We start from the raw sequence: 16,894 nt of genomic DNA, 5'->3' as shown, positions 1-16,894 counted from the left end.
ATTTTTATTTTTTTAAATTTTACATACCCTTCTCCCCCATCCCCTTGGTCCTCAAGTTCTGCATTAGCCTGCCATGGGAAGTGTGTGAGGCTGCCTTTTTCTGAAGTGCGTGTACTTTTGCTGTTTGTGTGTTTCACTCTTGACAGTGGAGATTAATAGGCTTGTTGGGGTGGAGTAGAGGAGAAAGGAAAAGCAGGGGAAGGCCATTTGGCAGTGATGGGTTCCTTGCAGCTCACAAATTTTCTTCCAGCCTATGCTATCCCATGTAATCTGTTTTACAGCTTTGCAGTTTTGGAGTGAAAAAGAGCAGAATTTATGGTGATGGTTGATTTATAGATTAACAACACCACCATTTACTCTCAGGCAGATTTGGCAATGCAAGACCCTTTTCTACTGGAAAAAAAGAAGAAGAAGAAAAAAAGGGGGAATAAAGAACAGGGATATTCATTAAAAGAAATGAAAGCGAGATAAAGTATGACCAGGCAGAGCAGCTTTTCACTCTGCTACCTGTTCTACAACCGTGAGGTGGAAGCTGCTTTGGAACTGGATTTCTAGAATGTGAATCTGTGTGCACGTTGATTTGCTCTGAGATTTGTGAAAAGAGTGATGTATTGAGATGCAGAGTTACATCCCCCTGTAATTCACTGATAAATGAGAGCAATGCCATGGCAAGTTATTAATACAGCCTTTCAAGTTTTGTATACCGCAGTCATTAGTTAATCAATACAAGCCACACTCTGCTGATGATTCTCAAACGAGGCTTCCTCCGGGCTTGAGAGTACTGTCTGTCCTGAAGGTGGTGCTGTGGCTGAAGGATGATGTAAATATCAGTAAAGCGGGAATGGTGCACATTGATAATCTGCTATAAAATTCCAGGAGATTGGTGTATTGTAGGGATTGGATTGGTTTTAATGTAGTTAAGTCATCAAAACAAACTATATGAAGAATCATGAGCTCTGGCTTGTATTAAGGTGATTATCCTCCAAATCAGATGCTTGCAGTTGGAGTAGTGGAAATTTTTCTTTTTAATAGACTTGGATTTTTGTTGTCTTGCAGATTATTAAAAGGTAATTTTTCCTGATACAGAGGCGGCACGCTATTCTGGGGAGGTTGGACTTGCATGTTGCCTTTCTTCACTCGCTCTTACCTAACTTTGAGAGAAAATGCCATGAAGGTCAAGCCAGACTATTGTGGAAACTGTCTGAAGAGAGACTGTTGCCCTGTAAGAATGAGTGCATTGACTTCAGCCTCCGGCTGTGTGTATGCATCTGGTATTCCTCCTTCCACTCAGCTCTGCTATATTTGTGCTTTTTTTTTTTCCCTTCTCCCTCCATCTGAAGCCCTTTGCTCTTTCCATTTGTCATCCTTACCCCTGCCTAAATCTACAGCAGAAGACACGTGTTAGTATGTAACACTGCCATTTTGTTTTTCAGTCTGTGCATTTTGTATCTATTTCCTTTGAGTGTGTTCAGTTTGTTTCTTGAAATTAAAAACTCTTAGAGATCAGGGCAGTCCATCTGACAGTGGTTGTAGTGAACGAGTGAACGTAGCAAAGTGGAGATCCTTCTGATCTGTGGTTCATCTTTATAACCTTCCATAATTATCTTGAAAGGTGATAATGCAGATTTGTGATCTCATTCCTATCTTTGTAGCCGTGTCTTCAAGTGGGCTCCTGCTCCTCTGATGCAGCATTCAATGTGTGTGGCTGGTTTTGCCATCACTACTAATTCACCGCAGCTCAGTAGACCCAGTCTGGGTTGAAAGAAGTGTGCCTTTGATCCAAGAAGGCTTTCACCGAAAGTCATTCTTGTGTTTTGAAAGAGTCTGCTCAAAGCTCGGGCCTGATTTCAAATGAAGATCTGTGGAAGTCTGACAGGATCACAGATTGGTTTTAATAACAGAGCTGTTTGAACAGTGCACTCTGCTGCTGAGACTAGATGGGAGGAAGATGTGTTTCCATGCTTCATGTAACTCTTTCAGCCTGATCTGACTTGGGCCCTGCGGGAGAGTGAACTTGCAAATTCTGGCTTGGCACAGCCCTGAAAATGGGTTGGTTGGGTGAGAAGGAACCAACCGTGTTGCAGAGCTTTGTCTTTATTCACGTTTTGTTAACACGCTGACAGACATCACCAGGGTTGTTTTTTTTTTTTTTTTCCCTTTGCACAGCAGAGAAAATTGATGATGGCTGATGCCAAATACAGTATAAGTATAGTCTAAAAGAACAGAAGCCTATCGAAGTGACAGCACTTAAATAGCACTCTGCATTGTTGAGGTGCTGTGTGGCTGGTAACTAGTTAATACTCTAATATCTCTGCTGAGGTTCTGGCCACTTCTTTTGAAAGAGGGCAGTCAACGTACCATGGGGGATCTGGGAGAATGTTTTTCCCAAAACACTTCTAAGAAAAAGCACCTGCTTCCCACTACCCATTCACCACACATAGCAGCAAACTATGGGTTTATTTTGTATGTGTGGGAGGAGATTCACTCCACTGTGGTTTGTAAACTTGTGCTCGGTGCCTGCATTTGTTGCTGTGAAGCTCACTGGCCTGTTACATCAGCAGTCTTCCCAAGACCAGATGGCTGTTAATATGTTATCTCCTCATTTAAAGTAAAGCTTAAGAATTGCATTTTAGTTGTGGAAAAAAAAATCATGCATTTATTGACTTCTAAGTGAAAAAAGTGAAATTAGTTAAAATTCTGTAATTTTAGGAAAAAGTAGGAAAAAAATCTGTAGGTGAAGCGCGGCTCCTAAAAATTTGCTTGGTTTTAAAATCAGAATTTTAAAAAGCTGCTGCCCTGTGTGTTTCTTGAAAATCTGTCTCTAGCTCATGGTAGCCTTATGTGAAGGGAGCTGGCTGTTCCAGCAGTTGATCCATAAGGGTTCAGTCCGAAGCCCAGAAAGACTAGCAGTATTCTGCCTAATGTTACCAGGCATCACATTTGAGAGCAGTTACACAAATTTCAGTTTGTTAAGGGAAGGAGGAGGTTTCCCATTTGATCTGTTAGGAGCAAACCTACTTGTCATTTTTCTGTATTGTGCTTGGCAGCAGAGTTGCTAATTAGACTGTGATGTGATGGAAAAGGGATCTTATCATGGGAAATACACTACACAGACCCTTTCTGAGCAGGTTTTGTCCTGATTTTCTTCCTGTGTTGGTTCCCAAAGGGTTGCTCTTGAGCAGCTGTCTGCAGAGCTCATTCCTCTCTGAGCTTTAGAAGATGGGCTGATTTGGTGTGCTTGTGTGGTTGTAATCTTGTTCTGTCATTACTTGTTTACTCCTTATTACGGCTGTTCGAGCAGTTACTTGGAAGCCTCTGTGTTTATCTTTCTTCCTATGTGTATTTCAATAAAAATGTCATTATTTGGAATCATTGACACTGCTGGTTAAAGATACTGGATTCTAGCATCTATTCTCCTGTAAAATGATCCATTAAAGATAAAACTGCAGACACTCAATAAAGGCTTTTTCCTAGGAACAAGAAGCTCTCTGATCAGTACGAGATCTTATCTCCAGAGCATGTGTTTACATTCTTGATGCGAAGGAACCACAAGAAAAGGGGATGGATGAGGGAGGCCAGAGATTTTTTTTTTCTTTCTGAATGGCGATTTCAAGAAGTCAAACTGCATGCTTAAAGCAAATTCACTGCTGGATAACCTCACATACTGATGAGAAGAAAGGGAGTTGATTGCTATGTTTCAGCAAACTGGGAGGGAGAAAGGATAACTGCAGAGGGTTGGGAGCTGACACTGCTGTCCTCTAAGAAACAGTCCGTTCTTGTTTTAAATGCCTTATTTTTAGACAGGTTTCAAAACCCACTTAAAGAATAGGGCAGAACAACTTCTGGAACTTTAGTTTGATACTGCTTGGAGATGTCACACTGTAATTGTTGAAACATTAAGTCTTAGAACCAGTATATGGACTGCAGATGAGGGACTCCCCAGCGTGTAGTACTGGCTCTTAATGGCTTCTATTGGGTGGTAAGCATACTTGACAGACTGAGGGATTTTTAATTTATTACTTGGCTTTGGTAGCACAGTTGCAGTCACGGGAGCTAAAGATTTTGAGGGTTAGAGTTCAGATTATGCATTTATTGCCAATGTTGTCTTACAGAGATTGCAGTAATAGCTCTTTATTCTGCTCATCACCACTGGGAGTGGGTTGGCATTTGTGTCTTCAAAGGGTCAGTATTTTTGGCACAACTAAATCTGCTTTGAAGACAGATAACTAACCCCCTGTATGACACATGTTCTTAGATATTTAAGATGTGCTGCTCAGTTTTTCTTTCTTTCTTTCCCTTATTCCAGTAATTATAGCATGTTAAACTGTGTGGGCCCTGTTTGCCCAGACCTTGTGCAGGCACTGTGAAATTAACTTTCATAACTTCTAATGTGAATCAGAGTGAAATGACATTTCTGAAGCCTTGCAGCTGAACCTCCTGCTCATGGTGCCCAAGTTCTGCTAGAAATTAGATGCATGAGGCTTAGTAATCTAGTAGTTGCTTAATTGTTCTGTTTTGGTGGAGGAGATGCTGGGTATGACGCGCAAGGTGGGAAAGCAAGGCATTGTAACTAACAAAATCCATGTGTGTGTCACAACTGTAGCAGTTAAAGGTCTCAGAAGCTTTGAGAGACTCTTGACCTAAGGGCTGGGATGCTCTGGTGCTCTGCCAAAGCTAATGACAGCTCCAGGTAGGAACAGTGCCTCCTAAAGGGGGGGTGGAGGTGGGGGGAAATGTTGGGGAGTGTGTGAGTGGGTTGAGGACTGCCTGAGGCAGGAGTATGTTATAGATGAAATTTTTAATAGCTTTGAAGACAAAATTGAACATACTCACCCTCCTGCTTTGATGAAGCAGCCCTGAGGTCAGGATCTGAGCTAGTCAGAAGGTCCCTGAAGAAGATCTGATGCTGTAAATGGTGTTATTGCAGTAGTGAATTTCTCATTGTGTCATCTTTTAATGGCTTCTAAACTAATCCTTGCATCCTGGGATGGTCAGTGTGCTCTCTTTATTTACTGACACGTTCATTTGATTTTTAACTCACAAGACATTTGCTTATTTATTTTCATTGTTCCTAATAATAATTCTAAGCCATTAGAGGGGAAAATTGTATTCAAAAATGCTGTTTCACAGTTTATTTGTTTGATGATTTAGAGCGATAGAAAATGGCACGTTTGCTGGCTTTTATAGTCTGATAATTATCCGCATCCATCAAACCATTCCAGGGGAATAAACAAAACACCATGAAAATTACACTATTAATGACATCCTTTATGGTAAATAGGAAAGATCCTTTGTATTAAGGGTGAAAAGGGCACTGTCCAGTTAAACTTGCTGCTTGTTAACAAAAGCAAACTACCACTGTTTGGAAATCATAGAAACAGAATAGTTTAGGTTGGAAGGAACCTTTAATAACGTCTATGATTATGGTTGTTGGACTCGATGATTTCTAGAGGTCCCTTCCAACCCCTACAATTCTGTGCTTCTGTGATTCTGATTGTCTTACATGTTTGTAGCTTTGGGAAATGCATCTTCTAGACCTGTGATCTCAACGTGTGGTAACTACAAGCAGAATGAGGTTTGAGGGATCCTCAAGAACTCAGAATATTATATGGAAGTAGAGATCAGTTATGCTAGAATTTAAGTTTTGTGAAACAAGTTTGGAAGCTGAGAATTCTTCATTTAGAGCAGCAAAGTTCCATTTTTGTAGAAGCGATATTTATCTATTTCAGGGACATGCTCTTGTTTTAGTAGAAAGTGTAGGAAAAGGTAATTTAGAAGAATCAGTATATTACTTTCAGATTGTTGACTTCAGGGTAAGGTGATATTTGAGTCATACAGCTATAACCATTTTTTGAGACTTTTCTGTTCTGTAAATCTTGTGTTCCCTGGCAAAGCAGCAAGACGTTATTCATCTTGTAATCCCACAGACTGCAGCATGGCAGTTTTCAGGTTTGGCTCTTTCTTGGTTTGTTTGCAAGCTCAGTTTCTTGCAAGTTTGGTATGCCTTAGGACAGTGGCTGCTTTAGCACTGTTTACATAGACATAGCTTTATGGGGGACCTTGCTGAACCAGAAGGGACAAACACTACGCTTGAAGCATTGGCTCAAGGTCAGCGTTTTTGGCGCTTGTATATTTTGGAGGCAGTTTAGGCAGTTGCAGATGTTTTCTCTGAAGCAGAAGTAATCTACAAAAAGAGAGTTATTAATAAAAGCTGTTAAAATATTTATGCTGCCACTATCAATTCCCTTTAATTTTATGAGTGGGACAACAGAAAATCCTTGCTTCATCTTTGCTGTGGTTATAAAGAAGTGTCTACTGGAGGCTGAAGCAAAGGTAGGTCTGTAGTACTCTTAGTTCAGTTATACCTGGGCAGTTGGATGTCAGAAAATGCTTCTGTCAACTGTGATGAAGAATCAGGTTCTTGTTAGTCTGATATGTTCAAGTTGAGATTTTTTACAAGGTATTACAGTCTTATTTTTGACCAACTGATGCAGAAGTGAAATTTTTCTTGTATTTCTGTGCTTTTCCTACTCTTTCCATAACTTTGTGGAGCACCCTTATTGTACGATCTTAATGGGATAGAGAAGGGAAGCAATTTTACATGTGTTTCTTCTTTTTCCTTCAAGTTTTTGATGGAGTGGCTTTTGGTTTTGGTGTTTATCCAGAGGAAACTTCTCTTAGTATGGGTATGGAGTACTAAAGGAAAAAGAATGCTCCTATTTGCTGAAAAAATCTTGCAGTTTCCTGAGTGATGCCTATAGAAAAGGAAGTCATTGGATGTAGTGAAGCATAGTCTTCTCAGCTTTCTCTGGAATTGAAGTGCTTTACTGATATAAGCCCCAGCCTGTAGGTGCGAGAGGGTCAGTAACAAAGGGTACTGAATGTCATTGCTTTGTCAGTTCCTTCTGTGTCCCTGATAAGTGTCTGGGCACATTTTGCAGTGAGAGCACAGGGTGCTACCATAAGATCGTACACAAAAGCCACCCCTTCATGAGTGCTTGCATGCTCAATTACAGTGCTCCTTTGATTGCAGCAATTTCCGATCCTTCCATGTCACCTCCATTGTTATTTTACCTTGTAATCAATCACTTTGTCTGATCCCATAAAGCTGGCTCGCTCGATCTGTTCAGTGCTTGCAGAAGGCTTCTGTTTCTATTCCTGGTTTTAAGTAGCAGCCCGAATTCTCTCTTTATTGCTTATCTTTGTGTAAATCAGTCAGATCTGTGAGTGTACCTTAAAATAGAATTTGACTTACTCCTAATTCTCTTCTGCAGTTAACTTTGTGAATTCCTAAGAATAAATTTACAAGAAAGCGTAGACTCTGCTTCCTAAAAGACTTGGTCCAAACAAAAAAAAGTTAATTTATAAATGTGGAGTCAGCTGTTCCCAAGAGGCTGTTCTGTGGTAGGGTGTTCTGATCTGCATACTATTACATAGACTTCATTTTTAAAAGCTGGAAATTCCTCCTCTCTCACTGGTTCCTATCCAAGCAAGTCCTTTTTCTCTGTCTCTCCATGGACTATTCTCCAAAGCTCAGCTTGGCTTTTTGCAGTCTGCAGTTGGAGATAACACAGTAACCATGTTCCAATATATTAGACTTTTAACATCCTCAAGATTCAATTAATCTTATCTTTACAACTCCCAATTACAGACACTAATTAAGTGAAGGTTGCATTGTAGACTGGGGATATTACATTAATCATCAGCAGCCTTGTAGCCATAAATTAGTTCTTTCCCAATCCTTCAGCGTTTTTCCCACAAGGACTGGAATGTCTCATTTCCCTGTTTTAAGGGACATTAATCCCACAAAGGAGCTTTGGATCAGGATTAGTTTTATCACGTTTATGTAAGTGATAAATTGTCTTTGTAAAATGAAAGCTCCTAGCTTTGTCCTAGACAAATGAAATTGAATTGTTTGATAATTATACAATTTAAGGCACTGTCAGGATGGTCAGAGTATGCTGGGAGCCTGTTGCTGTGTTTATTATTTTATAAGATTAGGTGCTACATCGTATTTTCCCTTAGATTTTTTTAAGCCATCAGTTTAAATCGGCTTAATGTCTAAATCTTAGGGCATCCTATGTAGGATTTCTTTCCTTTGTTATCCTTTCTAACCTGCAAGGATCAGATAAGGTAAATTTTTGTAACGAAAAGCCATCTGGGATATGACTTCTATTTGTTTTTCCTCACGTTGTAGATAAACTTTTGACTTGAAAAATGAGAAGCTGAACAAGAAGACTGGCAGACAGTCCTCTAAACTTGTTTTTTGAAGAACAACAGTACTCTTCAAGTGTTGTTGAGATCATGTGGTTGCTTGCTTACAATGTCCCATTTTCAGCTTGTCATAATGAGACGTGATAGTTCTGACAATTTTATTGAAGATAACAAAAATAACTCATTTTTATATTATTATTCACATTGTGCAAAAGTTACAGACGGTAATAAATATATATTTTCAAAACTCTCTCTTCTTTTTATGAAAAAAGGTAGGACAGCCATATTTAATTTGATGCAGCATGTAAACAACGATTTACAAAATTCCACTGGCATTATTATTTGTGCCATCCCAGATGTTTATATGTTTATATGATGTTTATATGTTTATACCCAGATGTTTTGCTATATTGTGGTGGTCAGTCACATCATGACCTGAGTGTGTAAAGTCTTAAGCACTTGATTTTTCCTTCTGTGAATACTGAGGCAGTGTAACTTGAAACGAGTGAGCTTACTAAGATCTTCTGGGGGGAGATCACAGGGGAATATCTCAGTTAGTATTGTGTGACTTTAGGCAGTTGATGGTTTTTCCTCAGTTACATTCAGTACTTTGCACCAGCACAAAACAAACGAAGAAACCTCCTCTCTTCTCACTGATGTTCTTTTGTACACTTTTTACTCCTGATCACAGAAAACTGTATTTAAAAAAAATGTAGAAACAGGTCCCTGTGTTCTTTAATGTGTTTTTTCTCTGAAGACCCCACTTTTCCCATTCACCTCTTCAAGAAAATTACCTAACAGTTTAATTCTGTTTCAAGTCAGTCAACACAATCCCACTCCAATTGGCTGCTTTGGCTGTTATGAAAAGTGTTTACTTTTTGAAGAAACCCAAAGAAGATTTGCACACTTGTCTTCAAAAAATGTTTATCCTCACTCCCTGTAGATGTCAGTGCACCGAGATCCTCCTTCACACCTTCTCAGCCCATCTGAGATTTCTTATGTCTTTGTCTTTAGCACAGCCTCGTGAGTTTCTTTTGCACATATCCTTCCTGCAGAAAACAAGAGTGCTGTTCCCCAAGCTGAGTGATTTCTGTTGCACTGTCATTTTGTCACCTCAGCTCTCCTTATGCCTTATGCAGCTTAAGATGGTGTTTCTTAAAAAGTGTCAGGAAAACCTCACATGTTGTGTAACATGTTTAAGGGCTTTACTGAGATACTGGCTTTCCTCCTCCTTTTGTACCAACATGTTACTGATACCTTCCAGACTTCTAAATTTTTGCTTCCTTTTCAAGACGTTAATCTAAGAGTGCTGTGCTAGAAGTTATTACTATCATCATTTTTAGTGTTTTTTTTTTTTTTCCCCACTGTTTTTAAGTTGTGGCGTGATTATTTTTTTTTGTTCTCTGTTAACTTTGTCCTAGGTATGCCATACCTCCAGAACATGGCAAGAGATTGGAACGTTTGGCAAAAGGTAAGCTTGGCTTCTTCCTGCGTTAGTGCTGTAGATGGATGTGTTCTGTGGTTCCAGAAGAGGAACCAACCCTTAATTTTAAAATGGATTTGTAAAGAATTTTAAGATTTATAAAGTATTGATTTTGAACTGACTGCTATAATTTACTCTTGAATGAGCTGCTTGATGAACCTACATTGGTATAATAGCATCAGAGTCAGAAACCTTGTCATGTCAGAAGTGCTGTGCACAATTCTTCATAGTGGAGCTGTTTTCTTAAAACCTGTCTCTTGACACACCATGGCCCTATCTGAAATTGGAGGAAAAAGCTTGATTTTTCAAAGCATTGAGACCATGCATGGGAAATGGAGTTCATCATGTATCTCTGTAGGAGGTTTGTGGAAGTGTGGTAAGAACTCTGTTGCTCCAGTTCTGTGGTGTGCAGTCTGAAGTACTGGTGATGATTCCATCCCATACACACACTCTGCTGGGAAAAGGTGTGCTAAAAAACATTTCTTTCTGTGCTATGTGTTATGTACATAGTATTGGCAGATCACTTTAAATCTCGTTTAAGCAAAATCCACAGCAGCACTCATGCAGAACAGCTAGTGGAGTTCTTGCCTTCCTCTATGACAACATACAGTGGTGTTTGTGGCATTCCTTTCCAGCCTAATCCTCTACCATCTTTTCAATACAATACAGTCCATCTCAAAGAGCAGAGCTAGCTTGGGCTGTACTAAGTTTTGACCTCAGCTGTTCAAAGCTGTGTGTGCAGTTCTTGCTTAAATGCCTGCCAAGGTCATCCTGTGAGCAGCAAGCATGGACATCAGCATTCTGCTTTTGACACTTCTGGTTTCCAATTGGTAATGGTGGCAGTATCAGGAACGATGATGGACTGCAGAAATATATATGTCTTTATTTGTTGATGTTTTATTTGTGCTTTTTTGCTGTTTCTGTATATTTGCAAATGCTCTAAGCACCGCCCAGCCAAAAAAAAGCCATTGTCTTGGCACAATTAACTCAAAATCTACATATTCCATCCCCATTGAGGTGTACTCTAATGATTTAAATCTGTTGAAATTAATGCAGCAAAAGCACTGCCGTGGTAAGAGAGGCAGGAAGAATTGGAAGGCTGTATTCTGATGCAGAGGAGTAATAATAATAATAATTAAGTAGGTTTTCATAGTAACGGCATTTCTTGCTGGCAGTCTGACATTCTGGTGACTGTTTCATGCTTGCAGAAAAAAGAATAAAATATTGAAGCACAGCAGTGGCTGACAGTGTGTAAACCAGACACATTATCTGTGATCTCATCTTTATTTTGAGCTGGTTGTTTTATTTTGCTTAGTACCTTTTGGAAGTTGGGATGAATAATGTCTAAAAACTACAATGAAACAGTGTTACTGCTTGGGCATCCTCCCCATCCTATACATCAGTGGACTATACTATGAAGATGTCCTCTCTGGAAAGATGAGTGTGCAGTTAATACAGAAAATGAATAGCTGAGCTCTAAATGGGCTTGCAGAGAGAGTTGTGGAGTCCATGGAGAGAATGCTAATGTGTTGCCATGTTATTCGTGCTAATCACTTAAAATGTGCTTCTTTATTAGTAGCTTTAATGAGAGCCACATAAACTGTGCATTAAAAAGAGGAACTGCAGAGAAGAATGACAAACTAGGCAGGAGACAGTCATCATTTTAATGTAAATGCTTTTAGTACAAAAATATAGGAAAATCTGGAATCTGGCAATTCTTTTCAGTTTCCGAAACCCCTTCCATTATGTCCCATCAATTAGTTTTGTATTCTGAGCTTGGTTGCTTTTTAAATTTTTTTTCTTTCTGTAAATAATGTTGATTTTTAATACCATAAACACCATTTGTTAATTGAATCACCTGCCTGGAGTGAAGCGCATGGTCTTGAACGCCACGTTTTTACAGTCTAGTTTATGCTTTTGGGAAGGAAGTGTTGACATAAAGAGGTTTGGTTTGACACCAATGTTAATATTTTTAATTCTTGGTGGTTTGTTTTGACACAGTGTGAATCTTGCAGCTATGGTCAAACTTGTACTTTGTACTGCTGAGATGCTGAATTAAATCATAGTGTCTCTGCCTCTGACCTCTGTGACCAATAAATGAGTGTCCCTCCTTCCACTACACAGTAGTGGTTATGTTTTGTTTTGTTTCTTTCTTTTTGACTGAATATTAACATCTGCATGCTTATTTCTTTCTTTTCTTTAGGCTGGTATGTAGGGCAGATCATTCTGGAATCGTACGATAACAGTTGTGTTACTTTCCCAGGAATAATATAGCTGTCCATCAGAGAATGCATAAAAAGGACATCTCAGTATGGAGTAGATGGTGCATGCTTGTCAATTTTTCCTTGTCCATACTAAGAAAATGGTTTGTTCAGACTTTAGCCAAAACTGGAGACAGCCAGGTTCAGTTTCTTAATTTGTTAGGGATTTACTGAGATTTTGGCCAAGTTGTGTATGCTCAGATACGTAAGATTAGATGTTGACTCTCATTGTGAGTGGAATTAACACGTATGTGCCTCAACATTCAGATCTTTTTCACAAAATTTATGTGGTATTTGAAACAATGAGGAATGTGCTAATTTTTGACATCTTTAGTAGTATGCCCATTGCTTTGATCTACGTAAAATATTTACGCAGGTTTTCATTTTGTCACCTTGTCACTGATTAAATAATGACTTAATATTCCTAAAGTGATAGTCCTCTCTGCAATGTCTCTACAGGATTTTTTCCTGGAAGTTCTCAGGGATGTGATGCTTTCCTCCGTCACAAGATGACCCTCATTTCACCTTCAATCTTGAAGAAGTACGGCATTCCTTTTGACCGGGTATGTACAGAAGGGGCTTTGAGGATGCTGGCAAGTTGCTGAGATGCACAAACTGTGACAACCCTCTTTTAAGGCAGCAGTTCTCTGCAGCTGGTCTGGAGCAGTTTGATCCATGTCCTATGGCTTTTCAATAGGCAGCATAACTCTCAGGTAGCTCTTCAACGCAATCTTAAGTTGTTTTTTTCTGGATCCCTTGTGAACCAAAATCAGGAGTTATATATGCAGATTCTCATTTGTAAAAGCATTCTATCTACACAGAGCCAGAAAGGATCTGTCTGTTTCTTAAGTCCTTTTATTTGAAATGAGGGGCCATGTTTATTTGGTATGATCATCTTAATGTGCTTATTCTCAAAGGCTTTGGGCAAGAAGTAAATCTCCTCAGTCAAGCATGGATTTTGTGCAGATTCAATCAAGCGGTTACTGCTTCTGTGTGTTGCCAGCATACAAAGCTCTTGTCCTGCCAGAATGTTTAAGGACAGTGTTTGTGGGCATGATACTGCCTGGGTGCAGAAAAGGGAACTGAGTTGGAAGCACTGCAGCTCTAACTCCAGTGGAAGTGTCAAAGAGTGCCCGATTTAAAATGATTTCATCCTTCCTCACTTCTCTTGCATCATCAGCTCTAGATACTGTGGCCTTTTTTCGAAGGAAGAACTCTTGAGTTCTGATCATTTTTTAAGCATGGTTTTGCTAGAGTTAGTCCACCGGAGATGAAGTATAGCACCTATTTGATGATCCCAGTGATTCTTTGAGATAGAAGTAAAAGTTCTGTGCTCTTTTATAGCATAAAAACTATGAATTCATTCAATTTACTGCTCCAGAGACTATTTCATTTTTCCTAGTGGAAGGCTGTGATGAATGAAATTTGCACTGTGATTGTCTGGTTTTGTCAGATGAGCTTACTGTGCAGCAGAGACTTGCAGAAAGCAATGTTCAATATCGGTGGCTGTATTTGGCCTAGTTTGCACATGGTGGTCGATATTAAATTGTTCTTAGGGATCAACAAACCATTTTTTCTTGTAATTCTATCTGTTAAACCTAAAGCTCAAATGTGAAAACACACTTATCTGCTACACATGGTTGAAAATAATAATGAAAATATCTGACTTTGGGATCTGATGGTTCTTGGATTTTTTTTGTTAAAAATTTTATCTTTACAAATTTCAGGAAATTGATTTCAGGAATATGGGTAGCATCTCAGTGTAATGCACAGATGCCCCTGTGAGAAAGGAGTTGATAGAGAGGGCCAAGCAGATCCTAAGAAGGGATCACTGCTTGCTTACGTATAGATCACTGCTTATCTAAAGATACTGAAAATAATAATAAAAAATTCCTGTTGATGCTCACTAGACATTTTAAGTTAAGTTTGTTGTGCAGTTCCCTGTTGGTATCCCATCCTCCTATAGAATGGAAGAGAATAGGAAATGGGGATTAGTTTCTGCCACTTACTGCCCAAATGTGCTGATTGAATGTTTGTGGGAAGTCAGAATGTGAAGGAAATTCATGCGAGTCTTCAAATATTTGAATGCTGTAGGCGGGCATATTTTTCTCTGGAGCAACACTTTGTGTTTGCATTTCCATTGTACCTGGAAAGTGGCATTGATTAGTAATTATATATACCAAGTAATTTCTGATCAACAGCCAAGCAAGAGGAGCAAAAGAGTTTGTAAGAGGGGAAAGCTTTTCTATCAAGCTTATCCCAAATCATCTTTACTGAGCTGTTTGGTGGTGGGCATGGGATATGAAGTACTTTGATACAGAGGGAATTTCTAATTTGTTGCCTGGTAAAAAGTCTTCTCATAGTTAGTGAGGCTTCTCATTGTGAATCTTGTGATTTGGGGAGGGAAAGAGTTTTGTAGGTTCACCTCTGCTGCCTCCTTCATACTCAGTATTAAAATGTGTGCTACCTTACTGATAAGAACCTTATTTTTGTGTACAGATTTTTGTTTGTTTCCTTTGTATGTGTTTGGCTTCTGTGTGTGTGTGGTGCTGTTTTTGGTTTCTTTTCCCCAAAAATAGAGGCCAATGAACAGAAAGAGAAACTATTACTGTCAAAACCAAACCTTCTATTTATTTATTTATTTATTATTATTTTTTTTTTAAAGAAGGGGTATTGTTAGCATCTCACTTAAAGACATATAATTCCTAATCCTGTTTTACAGAATGTAGGGCACAAATGTGTTTTTTTGTGTGTGTCTGTGTGTTTATATATTCTCTATTTTCCATGGCAGTCACTAGGAAGGTCTTTCTAAATGTGAAGAGGAGGAGGAGATCTCTTTAGTCAGAGCAGTCCATATCTCAATAACCCCTATCCTGAAATAGTAGGTTTTGAAGGAGGATTGCTATTATTCAGGAACAGGGAACGTGTCCACTTTTCTGTAGAGATAGAGATAGGATCTCTTCATCTACATTTCTGGCAGATTTCAATGAAGTGAAAAAGCACGCATTTATAAATCTCTATAATGGTATTTACTTCTGGAAAGAAAGAAAGAAGCAGATCAATAGTAGGGCTCTTTAATAATTAAAAATGTGTATTTCTATAATCTCCTATTGATTTCTCCATTTATTCTGTAAAAGCTTGCAGAAGTCAGTAAATTTAGGCCTTTCTCCGTGAGTGGCAGTTTGTGCGGGCTTTTCTTCAATAGTTATTACTTTTCTGCATGGCCTATCCATCATCTCGAGTGCTTTCTAATTTATTGTAGGGATAATGTTGACAGCAGTGACATGGAGGACAAACGCTGTGGGCTTGAAATGAAGACACCACTAGGATGTAGATGTTGTGACAGAAACATAATCTTTCCCTTTTCTGAAGTTAGCAATCTGCTGCTGTGCATTGATGTGTGGAGGGGTGGGAGGGGACGCACTGTATGGCTGCAGGCGGTGCTTCAGCACCCCTCATCTGGAAGCTTTTGTTCTATCAAATCTTGAATTTTTTTTCCCTTTTATTTTCTTGCTGATGTCCATAGTGTGACCAAGTTTGGGCTCAGTCTAGTGGGCCAGTGGTTTGGTTTCTGATAACATTTTCTGTTTGGTCATGTCCCTGAGTTTATATGTGGAAGTTCTTTGAATGCTCTATAGGCTCTGGACTGCTGTGTTGTGGTTTAGTGCCAGTGGGAAATAACCCAGATGTGGTATGAAAGCTTTGTCAGCACTTCTGGTTTAGAAAGATGGGAAGGTCAAATTTTGCCTTATTTCTGATCTGTCAAAGGCAGGAGATGCTACCCCATGCTTTGGGAAGCTAGCAGGATGACCTGGTTATGCTGCTGCCAGTTGTTCCTGCATTGCTTAACAAGTACGTTCCTTCCCCAACATTTTCTCTTTGTAGGTGTTTAAAAGGTGATTTTCTAGAAGTACTGGGAATCGTTCAGCCTCTGATTATAGCTGTAAGCTGCAGTTTTCAATCCTTTTTGTTTATTTTCATCTTTATTTTGATCAGGTAAACAAATGGCAGGCTCAGATTTTTTTAGTTTGTTTGACTTAGGAGTGAACAAATGATAATGAGAGTGACAAACATAAATGGGCAAATAAATGCAGGGAAAGGTATGATGTATTTCAGTAAGACACTGTAGCAGAGACTGTGTGTGTAGGGGATGAACGCAGCCTGTTTGGCCGCACTGGTATGGTGTGGGAGTGTAGGTACAAACTTAACAAGGGATGAAGCGACAGCAAACGAAAGATTTGTGGATCTTTTGGAATGTTGCAGCTTGGGACCCTTTTAGTAACTGGGGCCTTTGTCTCAAGAGTTAAGATCTTGCTGCAGCTTCTGTCCTTTGTACTGTTTTCACCAGTAGAACTACTTCAGTATTTTTGCAGTTAAGGAGAAATTACTATAGGTACAGCCAAGAGCTGGCAGTGATTGTTCTGCCTTCTTGCTGAGAGATTTAACAAAGAGGATTTAACTCTGTATTTAAAGTGCTGTTTCTGCTCATCTGATATAGGTTGTCCTTTTATTTCTGTTTTTCAGATCACCCAGGAAGCTGGAGAGTTTATGATTACATTTCCTTATGGTTACCATGCTGGCTTCAATCATGGTTTCAACTGTGCTGAGTCAACCAACTTTGCCACATTGCGTTGGATTGACTATGGAAAAATGGCAACCCAAGTAGGTATCTGTTTGGATGAGGGGTTACTTAAAACCACGAGCTCATAAACTAATGATTGGGCAGGGGACTTGTCCTTTTGAACAAACTGAAAATGTCCTTGTTTTGAGAATATACTCTTTCATTGATCCATGTTATTGTTTTATTCCTGTTGATAATTCATGTCATTTTGAGGGCACACTAATGTCTTTCTTGAATGCTGAATGTGCATACACCTTGTGGAGAGGTGGTTTTGAAACTAGAAGGTTTGGATTAGTTCTTCATCCAAACTGCATT

At 39.2% G+C, this 16,894-nt stretch overlaps 1 protein-coding gene across 8 annotated transcripts in view; it reads left to right on the top strand.

The window, feature by feature from the left end:
* The window catches only part of KDM4B (lysine demethylase 4B), an 85,064-nt gene that overhangs the window by 22,418 nt on the left and 45,752 nt on the right, over positions 1-16,894 (top strand). For all 8 annotated transcript variants that reach the window (XM_085517923.1, XM_032441011.2, XM_032441009.2 and 5 more), the window contains exons 6-8: positions 9,636-9,685; positions 12,418-12,521; positions 16,483-16,620. In XM_085517923.1, coding sequence (XP_085374049.1) covers positions 9,636-9,685; positions 12,418-12,521; positions 16,483-16,620 — 292 coding nt within the window. The remainder of the gene's footprint in view (positions 1-9,635; positions 9,686-12,417; positions 12,522-16,482; positions 16,621-16,894) is intronic.

This window comes from Coturnix japonica, chromosome 16 (assembly GCF_054131305.1).
Source record: "Coturnix japonica strain WE chromosome 16, WE-NBRP24, whole genome shotgun sequence".
Lineage (NCBI taxonomy): Eukaryota > Metazoa > Chordata > Aves > Galliformes > Phasianidae > Coturnix > Coturnix japonica.
The sequence above is the reverse complement of the archived record's forward strand: the minus strand, read 5'-3'. Positions and strand labels throughout refer to the sequence as shown.